This window comes from Scyliorhinus canicula, chromosome 2, assembly GCF_902713615.1.
Source record: "Scyliorhinus canicula chromosome 2, sScyCan1.1, whole genome shotgun sequence".
Classification (NCBI taxonomy): domain Eukaryota; kingdom Metazoa; phylum Chordata; class Chondrichthyes; order Carcharhiniformes; family Scyliorhinidae; genus Scyliorhinus; species Scyliorhinus canicula.
The window spans coordinates 163,866,342-163,884,641 of NC_052147.1; the positions used below are offsets into that span (position 1 = coordinate 163,866,342).

The 18,300-nt window shown below is 45.9% G+C and overlaps 1 protein-coding gene across 6 annotated transcripts in view; it reads left to right on the top strand.

Moving 5' to 3' along the window:
- mlphb (melanophilin b) overlaps window positions 1–18,300 on the top strand; it is a 206,751-nt gene that overhangs the window by 178,075 nt on the left and 10,376 nt on the right. For 5 of the 6 annotated variants that reach the window (XM_038788445.1, XM_038788464.1, XM_038788475.1 and 2 more), the window contains 4 exons: window positions 1,048–1,251; window positions 1,909–2,079; window positions 6,651–6,743; window positions 10,524–10,590. In XM_038788445.1, coding sequence (XP_038644373.1) covers window positions 1,048–1,251; window positions 1,909–2,079; window positions 6,651–6,743; window positions 10,524–10,590 — 535 coding nt within the window. The remainder of the gene's footprint in view (window positions 1–1,047; window positions 1,252–1,908; window positions 2,080–6,650; window positions 6,744–10,523; window positions 10,591–18,300) is intronic. The other variant, XM_038788469.1, reaches the window with a different exon arrangement.

Sequence of the window (18,300 nt, forward strand, 5' to 3'; positions counted from 1 at the left end):
TAAAAAAATGAAAATAATGAACATTTTCCTTTTCAAGCAACCTGTGTCAGAAACAACCACTCTCATGGCAGTTTTTCTATTTAACACTGTTAGATGCAGATTAAAACCACTACTCAGGTTCAACCATGTTTTTCAGTCCTACCCTTAGCACCCTAAACTGTGATTAATGTGAGCATCTTTCCATTTCTATCACCAGTTACCCCATCATTCCTCTGGATGAAACTGTCTATTCAAGAATAGATACTACAAATCTGTTTGAAACAGGTTAAAGCCTCCACAAAGAGAAAGAGATGAAAATCCACATTGAATGTTCGCATTAAATATTTGTTCAGTAACATGGTAATTTCCATCCTATCGCACAGAATAAGAAGCGGGTTTTGTGCTGTGAATCCAGGTTCACTAATACCTGAAACAAAACAGGAATCCTCGTTTCATATTAAACCTTCACAGTTAACCCACCAAGCTTCCCTCAGCTGGGGTGAAGTTCCGACATCTTTACATTCATACTTTATTTTGAACTTCCTGTCGATTCTGTTGTGTTATGCTTCTTCATGTAGTATAAGCTGCTTCCTTGATGTACGCTCTGACAAAGGAAGGTTCAGACTTGGAGATAGGTTTAACACATTTATTGAACAGTTAACAATTCTCTGACTTGAGTTTGACTTTCCTGCTAATCTTGCTATAGTAACTCAGTCTAATAAACCAGTCTGCTCTAATCCATCCGGTGGGTGTGATGCTTCTGATCTGCCCTTGTCCTTCTCTCTGAGTGTCGTCTGTGGAAAGAGAAAGAGCATGTGTGCCCTGTCCTTTTATATGCGTTGCTCCCTTGTGGTAGTGTCACCTCTGGGTGTCTTGACTGCCCATTGGTCATGTCCTATTCTATGTGTTCATTAGCTATATGTCTGCATGTCATTATGTCTCTGGTGCTCCCTCTAGTGCTTACTTAGTCTTAGTGTATTTACATTAACCCCTTGTGTATTTGCAGTGATGCACATCACCACAGATTCTACTAATTTTGTTTTCTACTTATGTATGTGGCATTCACAGCGCTCATCAGCAGTGGCTCTTTGTGACATCACAACGAAAGCTTTAAGGATCATTAACGCAACTGAAAAAGCATTGCATGACTTTGCAGAAGTAGATGGCACAGTTAATGAACCTCTCACAAATCCCAGTTTTCATCTAAAGTCCAGTGAAAAAGACCTAAATGTGAGCGAGGCTGATGAAGCATACAGAAAACTTGAGGAAAATGTAAGAACGGTCTACCTCACAGAAGAAATATATTTTAATATTAGTATCTATTAGATAGCTTTGCATTTCTTGACTTTTTTTTATATTTAATAAATATAAAAAGATATGGATTGATCTACACCTTTATGGATGTGTAATGTACTTAGTTGACTGCATCTCTTGGGATGGGACTAAATTATGGAAAAGTTCATGTTGCACGCATCTTTTGCTGAGTTAGCTGATCTCAGAGAAGGAAGGAATTGGGAGCACATCCATTGGTTTCAGCACCTCTTGGCTAGATAGCTTTCCAGTGGTTTCTGCTGGAAAGTTAACATATGTGGACATTAGATCAAGCTGCCTTCTGTGCTGGAACAACCTGACAGCACATTGTCTAGATTGATGCATGGAGAAGGCTGCTCGGAAGCTAATACCCAATAAGGGGAAGAAAATTAGGCCTATTTGAGCCTTTTGTTTTCTAATTGAAAACCAAACTAAAGGAAGTTAGTCATTTGATGCACTTTAGTCTCGGCATGTGGGAAACAACTCAGCAATGTTCCCAGCTGACCCAGTCAATATCCCTGCCTGATATTTTGCCAGTCTCTCGACATGTGCCTCTAGTATATGAGGTACTGTCATAGACAGAAAGAGGGAGTAATTTGGCACATTATCTTCCTGTAGGTGTATATGGCAGCCAGTACAAATCACGGCCTGGAAATCCAGCTGAAGGACCTGGAGGAGCGAGCACGAAGCAGACAAAGTCACACCACCACAACAACAGACTCTGAGCTCTCAGAACTGGAAGATAAGGTGGCTTCAGCTGTTGCTAAGGTTCAATACACTGAAAGTGAGGTACAGTGTAAAGCACTACAGATTTGAAAGATAGTTTGCAGCTGCATGTTGAACCTTAGGAGGGATGGCTCTCTAACCCTAATGGCTCTGTTGGTCAAAACATTACCCTGTGCATACAGAATAGAAAGGTTGCCAGGTTTGATCTTTGATCTGTGCTGATGTAATGGTCTCAGCTGGTAAGGTAGAAAAGAAACTGGGATTAGATTCAGTTTCCCCTGGTTTATTGGAGGGGGGTAAAAAGGAAATCAGACTAGATTCTCAAAATTGATTGCTATGCAATGGTTTCTGTTGGAAGTACACTATCGATGTCATTGGATGAGGACAGATCAGGCTTGGCTGTAGTGCTCAGCTTTTTCAAATAGACCACTAATTTAATTGTCTCAACAGGGTTTACTCAGTACCTTTTGTTGCGAACCAAATTCACGATCAATTTCTTGCTCAAAGACAACTGTTGCACCACTCATGATGGGATGGGTACTGAGTGTATTTCCCCACACAGTGAACTTCTGATTCCAAACACCTCACTGTGGGGAGCTGCAAAATGGAGCCTGAACACTTTCCCAGAGAAAGAGAGAAAACACTACAAATGAGCAAGCATTTTCTATCTGTAAATCCGAAAACCAAACACATCCAAAAACAGTACTTCCTTTGAACCTCATTGACCTTTAGCATGGGAGGCCTGTGATCTGAGCCGACCTGACCTGAGTTGACATGAACCTCACCGACTACACCTTTTATTTGTTACTCAATATTCTTACTACTCTTACTTTCCCAGCCATCTTATTTACTTTAGACAATAGAGCCCAAGGCTTTGGCCATAATAATGTAAGTAGGCCAATGCCTATATCCATTCAATTCTCTTCCTACACCTGGGGGTGTACATTTCTTTCCATTGCTACTAATTCCCAGAACAGGTCGCTAGTCTGTCACCAAAGGGTTATAGCTTGAAGAGCACCACTCCACATCAAGCATGGCTGACCTGGGGTCTCTCCCGCTTTTGCCGCCAGCCATTGGCATGTTGGAAGAATTGCCACGCTCAACCTGTTTGACCGCATTATAAACGCACCATCCTTGGTCACCAAGTTCTGTCGTGGGAGGAATGCTACCCACTACACCACAAGACCTCTCTAGGCCTATATGCAGTATCCAAAAACATAAATTATCTGCAGTGTGAAACACAATCGGCCCGAAGGGCTTCAGCTGACGGATACTCAACCCATATTGTCCAATCTATCAGTAGTGATTGTGACTTAAAGAGATTGCGTTTCTCTGTCCACCAGTGATATTATCAATGCCTGTCCATTTTTGCCATGTAGTGTCCACGTTCAATGCCTCATCCATTCAAGATCATAAATGCTTTTTCATTCACATGGCTTACAACATTCCTTAATATAAGTCACCTCTTCACCCTCTGAACCAATCATTGAAATTTCTTACACAGTTTGCATCTGACCAACCAACAGCTTCTCATTGCAAGATTACCGTGCAGAACAAAACCACTCCAAACTCTTTCTATAAACCTATGACCCAGTCTTTACCTCAAACCCTAAATATGAGAAACTCAGTGGCTCAATTGTGTCCAAAATTAAGCCCATTGGCACTGCTGCTTCCACTCAATGCTCTAGGATTTATCTATTTTCCTGTTTTCAACCCAACCAAATTATCAACCATCCTGTTCTCTGCTGTCTGTTCCTACTCTCATTCCTCAACACATTCATCTTATCTAGTGAATCTTCAGTCGCCCTGAAGATTCTATGCCATTCCAACTTCTATCCATCTTTGCCCTATGAATGCAGATTTGATGAAACTGTATTGCTATCTTTGAAGATTTATGTCTACCACCCTAATCTTCAAGAACTCTATCCTTCACTCCCTCCATCCTTTTCAACTACAGTAAAACGCCTGGCATATATTGTTGTCTCATAACTGCACGTTCCATTTCATAATTGACTCCCTCCAAACTGGCTTCTGCTTGAACCAAGCACCAAATCCACATTGTCTAAGGCACAAATGATATTTTGACTTGCTCTAACAATGGTTTTCTGTCAATTATCTTCCTCATCATTAGTTATTCCATCTTTGGCACTGTTAATCACTCTGTTCTCCTGCAACATGTTTTCTCTGCAGTCCACCTCTCTCCATCTCAATGGCTGCTAAACCAAAGCTTGTTTTTCCGATCCTAATTACACCATCTGACTCCCTCAACCTCCCGTCTAGCCAGGAACCTCAGTTAACAAATTATAATTTCAGGTTGATTACTTTCCATCCAAGTTATGAACAGTCAGGTCTGATGAAAGGTCATTAAGGCAGCTCAGTGTCACAGTGGTCAGCACTGTTTCCCCATGGTGCCGAGGACCCGGGTTCGATCCCGACCCGGGTCACTGCCCATGTGGAGTTTGCACATTCTTTTGTGTCTCTGTGGAGGTCTCACCCCCACAACCCAAAGATGTGCATGGTAGGTAGATTGGCCGCACTAAAATTGCCCCTTAATTGTAAAAAAAATTTTAAAGAGGCCATCTACCTGAAATGTTATCTGTGCTATTCTCTCTCACAGCCGCTGTTGTGTATTTCCAAAGTTTTCATTACCTACCACTTGATATTTTCTTTCTTTTTCCTCTATAATTTTCAAATCACAATCCAGCACGCAATGATTTCTTAAATAAAAACAGAAAATGCTGAAAATATTCAGCAGGTCTGGCAGCATTGATGAAGAGAGAAAGAAATGTTACAGTTTAGGTCTGTGACCTTCATCAAAATGGAATAAGTTTTTGTTCTCCATGTAACAAGTGCGAGCCAGGAACTTGCCCAACTCCTCATTATTCATAACTGAGCCCTAACAGGCAAGTACAGCAGCATCTAATAATGTTCTCAACTGTGTACTTACAACGAGACCACTGGATAATGATCAAAACCCTGTCATACATTCCCCTTCTGGGAGTAAATATAGTGCCCCTACGGGCACCACAACTATCAACAGTATCGTGGAAGGATCAAAGCTAGGATTTTGTTGAGATGTTTTGGTTGACATTTTTCTGGTCAGCAAAAAATCAGTATGTTGGCTATCCAAAGCTCAGAAAGGTCCATTCAAACCATTGTTTGAAGAACATTCCTGAGGCCACTAAAAAGAGCCACAGTTTCTATCTCTTTGGATAGTGTGCCCTGGAACTGACTATGCATTCGCAATTGTCATCAACAGACATCTATTGATTGGACTTAGTCTCATATATGATGGGTTGTTTTCTACTTGGCTATTCCATAATGGGAATGAAGGCAATAGCAGAGCTACCAATTGGCCAAGGAAGGCTCTGAGCATAGATTGGTTGCATCTCGTGACAAATTTGCAAGCCTATCTTGTTGGTCAAATAATGATATATAAGGGTGGGGTGAACATAGCGCGAAGAAAAAAGGAAAGGGTGCACCGGGTGAGAGGAGGAGGGGGTACAATTCTTTCAATTAGCACAACATCAAGTGCCGCTTGCAGACTACAATGCTTCTTTGGGCCAGACAGCGCTGTGGGCCACTATCTGTGTGATACATTCCTCATTGATGCACGCTTGGATCACCTGAGGAGCAGTGATCATTATTAGACTGCTTCTGTGTCTGGGAATTTCCTCAACCTGACACTGCTTCTCATTTCTACGGGGGTCTTCAGAACCCAGCTGTGGCAGAAATACAGAGTGTGTGTCCCCTGGGGAACTCCATCTGGGGAAAGACAAGACATGCGCCCTATTTCCCACACTACCTGCCATCTGGTAAGTTTGAATGTCTAGTCTTAATATTAGTGAATGAATGTTAGTGAATGGATGAGTGAGGAATTGGTAGCTGGGTGAGGTGGGAGGGGCAGCTTGTGTAGGTGCTTGAGGTGGGCAAATGGGTAGAAATAGTTTGTGAGGTGGTAAGCGGGTAAGGATAAGTGAGTGAGTGGTAGTTAGGTTGAAGGGTAAATTAGTTAGATTTGGGAGGGTAGTCAAGTTGGGTGAAGGGTAATCAGGAGTGTAGTTGGTTGGGGGAGAGGGGGGGGGGGATCATGGAGTGTAGCCAGATGGTCAGGAGACTAGTCAGGTGGGTAGTCAGAGGAGGATTTGGGAGGGTAGTTAGGTGGTTTAGGGAGTGGTCGAATCATAGTCAGGAAGTCTGTGTGAATGATTGGGGACCCTGTTCAGTAGATACCTAGGAGTTAGATGAGGTTTTTTTGTGTAATCATTTCCTGGGTAAGTGCTCAGTTAAGTACTATGGAACTGCTCCAAGTTTCCAACTCTAACTTGGAGTTGGATACATTCATGGACGGTCCCAGGGTGCATGGGAATTACCCATCAGAAGTTAAATCTTCCTCGGAATTTCCCACGGAGGTATGCACGTCAGGACTTCCTCAGGCTCCCGACGTACATCTGTCGTATGCAGCCTCTGACGATCTGGAAACCGGGTGATTTAGCACGTAATGTTGGCTCTTGAAGAAGCGACACAGTCTGCAAGCAGCACTATGCAAATACATTTTTCCCCAGTAAGTATCTTTACACAAGAAAAGTCAATGTATTAGCTATTTGAAATGTCAGTGCGGTTTTGTACTCCAGGTTTCTGACATAGAAAACCGGATTGCAGCTCTGAGTGCAGCTGGGATGAGTGTTTCAACTAAGGAAAAGCCCAGAAGGAAGCAGGATGGACAGGTGTGTGTGTGGTGTGTGTGTGTTAACGTGTTATCATCAGTGATGCTGAAAAAAGAGTGGATACCAGAGTCCTAATCCATGAATTGAAAATATCTGTACAATATATATATTATATACATAAAAGAAAGTGCTGGCAAGCTTCCTAATGCTTCAGTTACTAAAGACATTGCCGTAAAGATGCGAATGTAAAGGTTCAATCCTTGTTTTACTAGGTTAAGATGATCTTAGGTTCCCACTTCATGATACTGCCCAGTTGCATTACATATGTGTGCACATATCATCTGAGAAAAGGATGCAGTTCTGTGATAACTTTACTGTTAAATAACTTGCTCACTGGAACTCTCTTGCTTAAGTTCAAACTTGAAACATAGTCACTTGGAAGAGATACTGGATGGGAGACAGTGTTTGGAGCTGCTCTTCAGGCAATGATAATAAGAAGTCAATAATATTAATAATAATCTTTATTAGTGCCACAGGTAGGCTTACATTAACACTGCAGTGAAGTTACTGTGAAAAGCCCCTAGTCGCCACACTCCGGTGCCTGTTCGTGTACACAGAGGGAGAATTCAGAATGTCCAATTCACCTAACAAGCACATCTTTCGGGACTTATGGGAGGAAATCAGAGTACCCGGAGGAAACCCACGCAGACACAGGGAGAACGCGCAGATTCCGCATAGACGGTGACCCAAGCCGGGAATCAAATCCAGGTCCCAGGCATTAGGAATCAATGGTGCTAATCACTGTGCTACCATGTACCATTTTGTGATCAGTTCTGTAATGTGAGTCCATGATGATTTTGTTTGCAAATTTCACATAGATTCTTGCAGCAGACAGAAGGTGCTTGAAATTTTATTAGTCTCCAGTGATAAATTGACCTTATATTGACCCATTTGTCACCAAAGCACCAATAAATTATTAGTCTTCGCAAAAAAGGCAATGCAATAGGTTGGACCAATTATATTAACAAAGGTGGTCTGGGACATGAGCTTGTAGGCTTACATTAACACTGCAATGAAGTTACTGTGAAAATCCCCTAGTCGCCACATTCCGCCGCCTGTTTGGGTACACAGAGGGAGAATTCAGAATGTCCAATACACCTAACAAGCACGTCTTTCCGGACTTGTGGGAGGAACTGGAACACCCAGAGGAAACCTCCGCAGACACGGGGAGAGTGTGCAGACTCCGCTCACACATAGAACTCGGGTCCCTGGCACTGTGAAGCAACAGCGCGAACCACTGTGCTAGCTTGCCGTAAAAATTGTTCCTATCCAAGATCCCCATCAACCAACAGAATTTTATGTGACTGGTGGGGAAAACAGGGAAGGACTTTTTAATTGGTTGTTTGGAATAGTGATCTTTCACAGTGGTTAGCACTGCTGCCTCACAGTGCCAGGGACCCGGTTTGATTCCGACCTTGGGTCACAGTCTGTGTGCAGTCTACACATTGTGTCTGCGTGGGTTTCGGCCGGGTGCTCTGGTTTCCTCCCACAATCCAAAGATGTACGTTTAGGTGGTTTGGCCATGCTACATTTTCCGTTAGTATCCAAAAGATTAGGTGGGTTTATGGGGATAGGGTGGGGTGCACCTAGGTGGGGTGCTCTTTCAGAGGGTTAGTGCAGACTTGGTAGGCGTTCTGCAGTGTAGGGATTCTATGGATTCTACGATTCTCGTTTCTACCTATAATGCATTTGTTGAACATCACATATTCCTTTGTTTATCTTTTCATATAAATAAACATTTGTGAGTAGTTTGGTAAATTGTTTTAACAAGAAACATGATACCCCATGACAAATAAATCCATCTCTTGTCTCAGAATTTAGTGTTTTTTGTAGTCGCCACCCGCCTGCTAAAGCACCCAAGTTCAGTGTCTGGTTTCTACACTAATTTAGATTCTCTTTATCCAATTTTATAACTTCCAATTGCCTGAAGAATTGTGACATATATCTTACTGGTTCCCAGGATGGGATGTCAAGCAATTATTGTGACATTTATCCTTCAATCGTAGAAATGTTATTGCTGTTTAGACGAACAACATTGTGGTAAACATTAAGTGGATGGTCCCCTACAAAAGTATATGAATGCTTTTCATTTCACCACTTTGAAGATGAAACCAAGGAATTTGAAAAGTTCTTCAACAGTCTTCTGTGTCACGAGCTGATGGCTTATGCCACTGCTTCTGTGCCTACTGTGGCTTAGGAACCCCTCTCTGGCTTGGCAGTCTCTGCCATACTTGCTGCAGAGGAAAACTGCGCTGAAGTTCAGCTGGTGAGCAGATTAGATGAAGGCTAAATGTGGCTTAAAAAGTCTCACGGTTCATGTTCACATGGCCAGTAAACATTTCATTGTGGGCCGAGCCAACAGATAAGGAAACTTTCAGTTTTGATCCTCGGTGTATTCCACATTGACATAGGCTGTGGATGAAATGCTTCAATTATCTTGGTGCCTCAGTTCTAAGGATGGGGTGAATCAGCTGGAGTCTCTTTTCCTGATGACGAGACTGTAATTTTTTTCTGGAAAGTGACAGCTGTAGTACCTTCCAGAGAAGCATCCAGGGGGATGTCATAATATACACATCAGAATATAATGGTGCAGACACACACTGACTGACACACTGCAAGACCAATCAACACACACAACACAGCAGCCAATCACCAGTTAGGGCACAGTCACTATAAAGCCATGGGCACTAGATTTCCCGCTCATTCGGGATGCAGCCTCTGAGAAGGACAGAGCTCACAGCTTGTTGCACAGATCTTCACCATGTGCTAACAATCTAGACTGGTCAGGATAACCATAGGTCTTCAGTTTAATCTAACATAGTGTCGACCCACAGTGAAAGTATGTTCAACAGTTCCGAGCTTAATAAAATAGTGTTGTACTATTTCAAGTGTTGGTAGCCTGTATATGTCACTGCTAAGGTAAACGCAGTCTCCACAGATCCAGAGTACCCAACACATCAGGAGACTCACTGATAGCTTGGGCAAGGCACCATAAAAATATTCAGGCGAGTAGGGGAGAAAGCTGATGGCTGGACTGAGATTTTTAAAAATGTGGTCCAAATTGAAGTATAAAGTTGCTTTGTATGGAATTATTTTATTCTATCTGTATTCTCAGTAGCCAATATCTCCCTGACTAATTGAGCGCTGAGGCCAACTCTAATCCTGAGATATATGTACCTCAGAGAGCGCAGAGTTTGTGTTGGTGTGAGTAAGCATCTATTCTTATTGAAGTGAGGCCTGCTTCCCACAAAGAAACTGGAAGCCTGAAATAAACGCTCGTAGTTCAGTGCCATTTGCAAAAGCAAATGCAAGAAAGGACCATGAAAATTTTAAAAACTGGTCTTGGGGCTCATCCAATTTGTCTGCTGCCAACATGTTAGTCCTAAACAGTCACTTCCACCAACTTCACAGCAGCACCCCCACCAACCCCCCCCCCCCCCCTCCCCCGGATCCTTTCACCCTGAAGTGACAGCAGGAATTCCCACCCTGATGCATTTTGTTGATCTCTGAGAACATTCTTCACAACACATTGAGGGCAATATTTAAATATTGCAATGCATCTTTTGCTGAGGACCTAGGTCAGCTAATTGATGCACAGGTGCATAGAGTGCCTCTGATAAACATTGATCATTTTTATCAAGCCCATATTCCCCTAGTTCTTGAGAATTAGGTTATACATGGAGGATATTTTTGTGCGGAGATAAGTGAGCCATGTGATTTGTATGGATGATGATTCTTTTCACAACCGATTTGTTTGACAAATGTGCATCTCTTTTACAGGCAATGATGGTGCAACAGTATCCTCGCCGAAAATGGTCAAATCCAACTGGAAATAAGGAATCAAAAAGTCAGTTGAAATAGTAGTGGTTTGATTTGAACATATTTTGAATAGAATGCTTAGTGTAATTTTTATTTGATTATGGCTTGGGTGGTCTTAGATTGTAAAACAATGAGACATCTCTTCAATGTCTCACAAAGACGTGCCAAGCTATTTGCAGCCTTCTTTATCAAACTTACATCCCTTTCCCCTGTTCTATTTAATCTGTCCTTGATGCGCTATCAATCGTACTAAAGACTCGAATGGGTACAATAGAGGCTTTATTACAGTTAGATGTTTATCCTCCGACTGCATCTGGTAGAATGGCTGCTCAGGAGAAGTCATGCATATTTATACGGCTCCTTGTGGGCAGAGCTAGCCGGCAGGGGTTACCGGCGAACCTGTAGTATAGGTACTACTGTACATCCCCTAATATAAGCACACACACAATTACACAGTGGATCACCACATTCACCCCCTGTTAAAAATGTGTCCGGCGGGGGTGGCGTGGAACTATATACAGAATTGTGAATTATTTACAGAGTGGAGGGAAAAAATATACGTGTCCATCTTGTAACCCGGTGCCCGTCAGAGGTTAAGTCTGTCCGGTAGTCTGATGGTTCGCTGGGAGCGACGTAGCAGTGGTGGCGATGTCTGTACAGGCGGTGTCGGTGTCGGTTCTGGCGGTGTTGGTGCTGGTGGTGTTGGTGCTGGCGGTGTTTGTGCTGGCCAGTAGCTGGATGACTCCGGGAGCGTGCCAAAATCGTCCTCGTCCTCTAGCGTGGGCAGGGGAAGGAGGGATGGACCTGGTGGGGCTGGTGCTGGGAGGCGCACTGGGTGGCGCGTCGGTGGGGAGATGTGTGGGAGTGGCACCCGAGGGAGCCAGGTCCCTGAGCGAGTCTGTATCCTGGTGGCCGTCGGGGAACTCCACGTAGGCATACTGGGGGTTTGCGTGGAGCAGGCGTACCCTGTCCACCAAGGGGTCCGCCTTGTGGAGTCGGACATGCCTACGCAGTAGAACCGGTCCTGGAGCTGCGAGCCAAGTCGGGAGCGACACCCCGGATGTGGACTTCCTAGGGAAGGTAAAAACAGGTTCATGGGGTGTGTTATTCGTGGCAGTGCACAGCAGCGACCGGATGGAGTGCAGTGCATCTGGGAGGACCTGCTGCCAGTGAGCGGCTGGGAGTTTCTGGACCGTAGGGCCAACTGGACGGCTCTCCATACCGTCCCGTTCTCCCTCTCTACCTGCCCTTTTCCCCGGGGTTGGTCGTTCTGCTGGAGCGATACCCCTGCTGAGCAGGAACTGACGCAGCTCATCGCTCATGAATGAGGATCCTCTGTCACTGTGGATATAGTCGGGGAAATCGAACAGAGCGAATATGGAGTTGAGGGCCTTGATGACGGCGGCAGACGTCATATCCGGGCATGGGATGGCGAATGGGAGCCTGGAAAATTCATCGACCACACTAAGGATATATGTGTTGCGGTCGGTGGAGGGGAGGGGCCCTTTGAAATCAATGCTGTAGTGTTCAAAGGGAGGCACGGAGCTGGTTTACTTGTGCGCTGGCACATGTACCTCGGGAGAGGGCTTCTGGGGGCTCGTTGAGCTTGCGATACAAGATCTCGTAATTATAGGTGGAGAGCTCGATTCTCCACCTCAAGATTTTATCATTTTTGATCTTGCCCCGCTGCGTGTTGTTGAACATGAAAGCTACCGACCGCTGGTCAGTGAGGAGAGTGAATCTCCTGCCGGCCAGGTAATGCCTCCAGTGCCGCACCGCTTCAACGATTGCCTGGGCCTCCTTTTCAACTGACGAATGTCGAATTTCGGAGGCATGGAGGGTGCGGGAAAAGAATGCCACGGGTCTGCCTGCCTGGTTTAGAGTGGCAGCAAGGGTGACATCCAAAGCGTCGCTCTCTAATTGAAAGGGCAGTGTCTCGTCTACTGCATGCATCCCGGCCTTGGCTATGTCTCCTCTAATACGGGCTAAGGCATGTTGTGCCTCGGCCGTGAGGGGAAATTGAGTGGACTGTATAAATGGGCAGGCCTTGTCCGCGTATTGTGGGACCCACTGGGCGTAATAAGAAAAGAACCCAAGGCAGCGTTTGAGGGTCTTGGGGCAGTGGAGAAGAGGGAGCTCCATGAGGGGGTGCATGCAGTCGGGGTCGGGGCCCAGTAGTCCGTTTTGGACTACGTAGCCGAGGATGGCCAGGCGGTTAGTGCTGAACACGCACTTCTCCTTGTTGTAAGTGAGGTTGAGGAGAGATGCGGTGTGAGAAATTTGGCAAGGTTGGCGTCGTGGTCCTGCTGGTCATGGCCGCAGATTGTGACGTTGTCCAGGTACGGAAACGTGGCCCGCAGTCCGTACCGGTCAACCATTCGGTCCATTTCTCTTTGGAATACCGAGACCACGTTAGTGACGCCGAAGGGAACCCTAAGAAATTGATAGAGGTGACCGTCCGCCTCAAAGGCAGTGTATGGACGGTCCGATTTGCGAATGGGGAGCTGGTGGTATGCGGATTTAAGGTCAATCGTTGAGAAGACCCGGTACTGTGCAATCTGATTGACCATATCAGATATGCGAGGGAGGGGATACGCATCGAGCTGCGTGTACCGATTGATAGTCTGGCTGTAGTCCACGACCATCCTGTGTTTCTCCGCAGTTTTAACCACTACCACTTGGGCTCTCCAAGGGGTATTGCTGGCCTCGATAATACCCTCCCGAAGCAGCCGCTGGACCTCGGACCTGATGAAGGCCTTGTCCTGGGCACTGTACCGTCTGCTCCTGATGGCGACGGGCTTGCAATCCACAGTCAGATTGGCAAAGAGGGAGGGAGGGTCAACCTTGAGGGTCGTGAGGCCACAAACGGTGAGTGGGGGTTACATTGAAAGTTCAGGCCCAGTAATAGTGTAGCACAGAGATTGGGAAGAATGTACAGGCGGAAACCGCTGAATTCAATGCCTTGCACGGTGAGGTTGACCACACAGAAACCTCGGATCGGGACAGAGTGGGATCCACAGGCCAGGGAGATCCACTGGTTGGCGGCATGGACCGCGAGGGAGCAGCGCCTTACCCTGTCCGGGTGGATAAAGCTATCAGTGCTCCCGGAGTCCAGTAGGCAGGAGGTCGCGTGGCCGTTGATCAGCACCGTTGTCGAAGCGGTGGGCAGGTTGTGAGGACGGGACTGGTCCAGCATCACGGAGGCTAGCAGCGGGTGGTCGTCCGAGGAGTCAGATGAGGAGTGACAGCGACCCAGGTCCAGTGGTTCAGTACCGAGGGGGAGACAAAATGGCGGCGTTGGCGACGTCCGAGGAACCTGTGGGGGAGAAAATAGCGGCGCCCGTGCAGCGCACGTTGCGGCGCGGGGCAAGATGGCGGTGCCCATGGTGCTCACATTGTGGGGGCGGGGCCAGATGCCGTGCCCACAGGCCGCATGTGGACCTGGGGGGAGAAGATGGCGGCGCCCATGGTGCGCATGTTGTGGGGGCGGCGCAAGATCGCAGCGCCCACAGGATGCACGTAGACCTGGGGGAGAAGATGGCGGCGCCCACTGGTCACACGTGGCCCCGGGAGCAGAGGATGGCGGCGCCCATTGTGCGATCGGCTGGGGGAAGGGAGCGAAATCGGGCGCGATAGCGGCAACTGCGCGGGCCTGGCACACCGCCGCAAAGTGGCCCTTCTTGCCACAGGATTTGCAGGTGGCGGCACGGGCTGGGCAGCGCTGGCAGGGGTGCTTCTGTTGGCTGCAGAAGTAGCAGCACAGACCCCCAGAGTGCGCGGTGTGGCGAGCAGCGCAGGCATATTGAGCAGGAGTGACCCAAGTCGGGGGGGTCGATTGCGGGGTCCACGAGGGGTAGGATGGGTGGGCCGCGCGGCTAGCGGGGTAGGACTGGACATTACGAGAAGCGACTGTCATGGAGAGCGCTAAGCTTTCGTCTCCGCTAGGTCGAGCGCGGCCTCTTCCAGCAGTCGTTGCCGGATGGGGTCCGATGCAATCCCTGTCACGAATGCATCACGCATGAGGAGATTGGAATGTTCCGTGGCCGTGATGGCCTGGCAGTCGCAATCCCGTACGAGAGGGATAAGGGCCCGCCAGAAGTCTTCAATCGACTCACCAGGTGGTTGTACGCGACTGGCGAGTACATGCCTTGCGAATAGAGCGTTTGTCTTCTGGACGTAGTTTTCTTTAAGGAGGTCCATGGCGTCTGTGTAATTCGGCGCATCCTGTATCAGCGAGAACACGCTGGAGCTCAACCTGGAGTAGAGAACCTGGATTTTCTGAGCTTCCGTCGGCGCGGGTGTCGCTGAGTTGATATAGGCCTCAAAGCAAGCCAGCGAGTGATTAAAGTCCTTTCTGGTGTTTGGCGAGTGTGGATCCAGCTGCAAGCGATCTGGTTTGATCCTGATGTCCATGATGCGGAAAATCTAACTGTAATAAACTGAAGCGCTATCAATCGTACTAAAGACTCGAATGGGTACAATAGAGGCTTTATTACAGTTAGATGTTTATCCTCCGACTGCAGCTGGTAGAATGGCTGCTCAGGAGAAGTCATGCATATTTATACGGCTCCTTGTGGTCGGAGCTAGCCGGCAGGGGCTACCGGCGAACCTATAGTATAGGTACTACTGTACATCTCCTAATATAGGCACACACACAATTACACAGTGGATCACCACATTCCTGTAATGATGAACAAAGTCTCTGGTGCTTCATTTAATCTTTCCTCCTCTCTCCCACCCTTTCAGTGCTTAAGTGTTAACCAATTTCTGTACCCTTACCCCATTCATTTCTCATGGTCCTCAACCATCTTGCATGTTCTTCTTCCTCTTTTCATCCTCACACCAAGTTTGCGACTCTAACTCATTTTCTTCTTCCCAGCATCTCAAAACAATGGATCTTCTTATTCTCCAGTCTCCCTTGCTTCCTCCAATGTTTGGTATTGAAATGTAATGGAACGGATATCTTGAGCAGTAGCAACTCCTACCAGATTGCTGTCCTCCAGTCCTACTTAACCTCAATATTATTTTAACAGTTGCATTCCATTTAATTTGTTATCAATATGGCTTAACGGGGAAGGAATTTGTAGGAAACAACAACTGTGTCATCTCATCTCCACCCCCCCCCCCCCCCCCCACCCCAATGATTTTTAGCATTAGTCTTAATGCCTTTAATAAAAATAAATTCTAGGTATTTGCTATCAAATACATATTTTTAATATTGTATTAATGTAGATAATAGTCCCAGGTTTGACTATTTAACTTGGAAAAGTAATGTTGATGAAATTTAGTTGAGGGATATGAGTTGGATTATTTTCTATTTAGTGCAACAACCACATGCTGATAATCAGTTTTCAAAGCATTGAGAAAGATGGTGGAACACCTCATTGCCAGTCCCATTATAGCACATCAGAAGATACCTTTACAATAGATATTATCACAGTATAATTATCACAGATATTATACAGTAAAATCATAATACAAGGAACTTGCTCCTAATGCTAAGGTTTTGTAGAGTATTTAGAATTGTTTATTTAAAGACAGAAAGGGTAATCATAAATCATTTGTTTGAAAGTAATTGTTTCATTGTTTAAGGGCCTCACGGTAGCATGGTGGTTAGCATCAATGCTTCACAGCTCCAGGGTCCCAGGTTCGATTCCCGGCTGGGTCACTGTCTGTGTGGAGTCTGCACGTCCTCCCCGTGTGTGCGTGGGTTTCCTCCGGGTGCTCCGGTTTCCTCCCACAGTCCAAAGATGTGCGGGTTAGGTGGATTGGCCATGCTAAATTGCCCGTAGTGTAAGGTTAATGGGGGGATTGTTGGGTTACGGGTATACGGGTTACGTGGGTTTGAGTGGGGTGATCATTGCTCGGCACGGCGTCGAGGGCCGAGGGGCCTGTTCTGTGCTGTATTGTTCTATCTACTTCCCTTTTTCAATGTCAAGGGCTAATGAATGACTTTGTCCAGACCCTTTCTGAAACAATCACCATTGAGTGTGGAGAAACAACATATTGTTTGTAAGAAATTATCAATATTTTACTGTTAAGATGGACAATTCTTTTGGAAGAAAAGGCTTACAGAGTCAAAGTCAATTAGGATGGATTATAATGCACTTCCAGATTATCACATGGACAAAATGAAACAGTACTTTTTAACCAGGTTGGAAAAGAATCGTCTAACAGACCAGCAGAGGGGTTTATTTGTACTTTTTGATTTCCTCATGATGTTTGTGGATTTCAGTGGCCAGTATGCTGGTTTATCCATTTTTAAGACTCCTTTCCAATTCTTGTTACCACAGTGTTTATTTTGTCTGCATGGAACACAGAATTTCCATAAGCATACAGCCTACCCCACATTAAACAGACGTGGTTTACAGATTCCTGTGGCTTCAGTGTCCTGTATAATTAAACTGAGCATTACAAGCACATGTTCAATCCTCAGTCTGTGCTGAGTTAGTTGGTGTCAACTGAAGCAGTGGTAAGGGGTAGTGCTTTAGGTCTCCGGGCATTTTTATATGTTAACTCATTTGGGAATAACTAGCAAGACCAGCATTTATTGCTTCAGCCTTGGTTGCTATTAAAAATGTAGTGGTCAGCAGCATTTTTGAGCCTCAAGATTGTCTGCAATGCTGTTAAGTAGAGATTGCAGGACTCTGTGGCTCTTCAGACTCAGGGAAATGTGGTTGACTTTTAGTTGCCCTCTGAAATGGCCTAACAAGCCATTCAGTTGTGCCAAGCCACTGTAGGAAAGTCGAAAAGAAATAAAACAGGACTAAAACTGGGGAGCTCCCCTACAGACTAGTCAAACATCAACCTGACATAGTGATGCCCCAGACTCCTCCATCGCCATCCCTGTGTATACCTATCCCAACAGCCTGGCATACCCCACCAGAGATGGTGGCACTGTGGTATACAGTTGTCAGTTCCCCTGGAGTCCTTAACATTGAAGTACAATGTTCAATGTTGGCATCCTGCTGATGACCATCCACAACCTGCTCCCTCCACCCCCCCCCCCCCCCCCAACCACCTCCCTGCCACACCTACTCCTTCACCTGAAGAATCGGTAAGAAGCACGGAGAAGCATGAGAACAGAATGTACTCTGGGTGGGAGTCTTCAATGGTATAAACAACAATGGCTCAGTATCAGCATTATTGACTGAGCTGGCCGAGTCCTGGAAGATATATCTGCTAGAGTGATAGGTAGTGAGGGAACCAACAAGAGAGAAAAACCTACAGATCTCATCCTCATCAATTAAACCATCGCCGATGCATCTATCCATGACAGTATAGGTACACAGTCCTTGAGGAGACAAAGGCCCATCTTTACACTGAGTGTACATTCCATTGTGTTGTGTGGCACTACCAGCATCTGGAATGGCAGAGCAGATCTATCAGATCAAAACTAAGCATCCTTGAGACGCTGTGGGCCAACAGCAGAAGAAGTATATCTAATCACAACCTGTAACTCATGGCCCAGCATGTCCCTTACTGTACCATTACCATTGAGTCATGGTTCAATGAGAATTGCAGGAAAGAATGCAGGAGTGTCAGGCACACCTAAAAATGATGTATCAACCTGGTGAAGCTACAACACAGGACTATATTCAAGCTAAACATGGGGAGCAGCATGCAAAAGTCAGAGCTAAGCGATCCTCGACCCAACAGATCATATCAAAGCTCTGAAGTCATGTCACATCCAATTGTGAATGGTGGTGGGGAGTTAAATGACCAACAACTGAGAGTC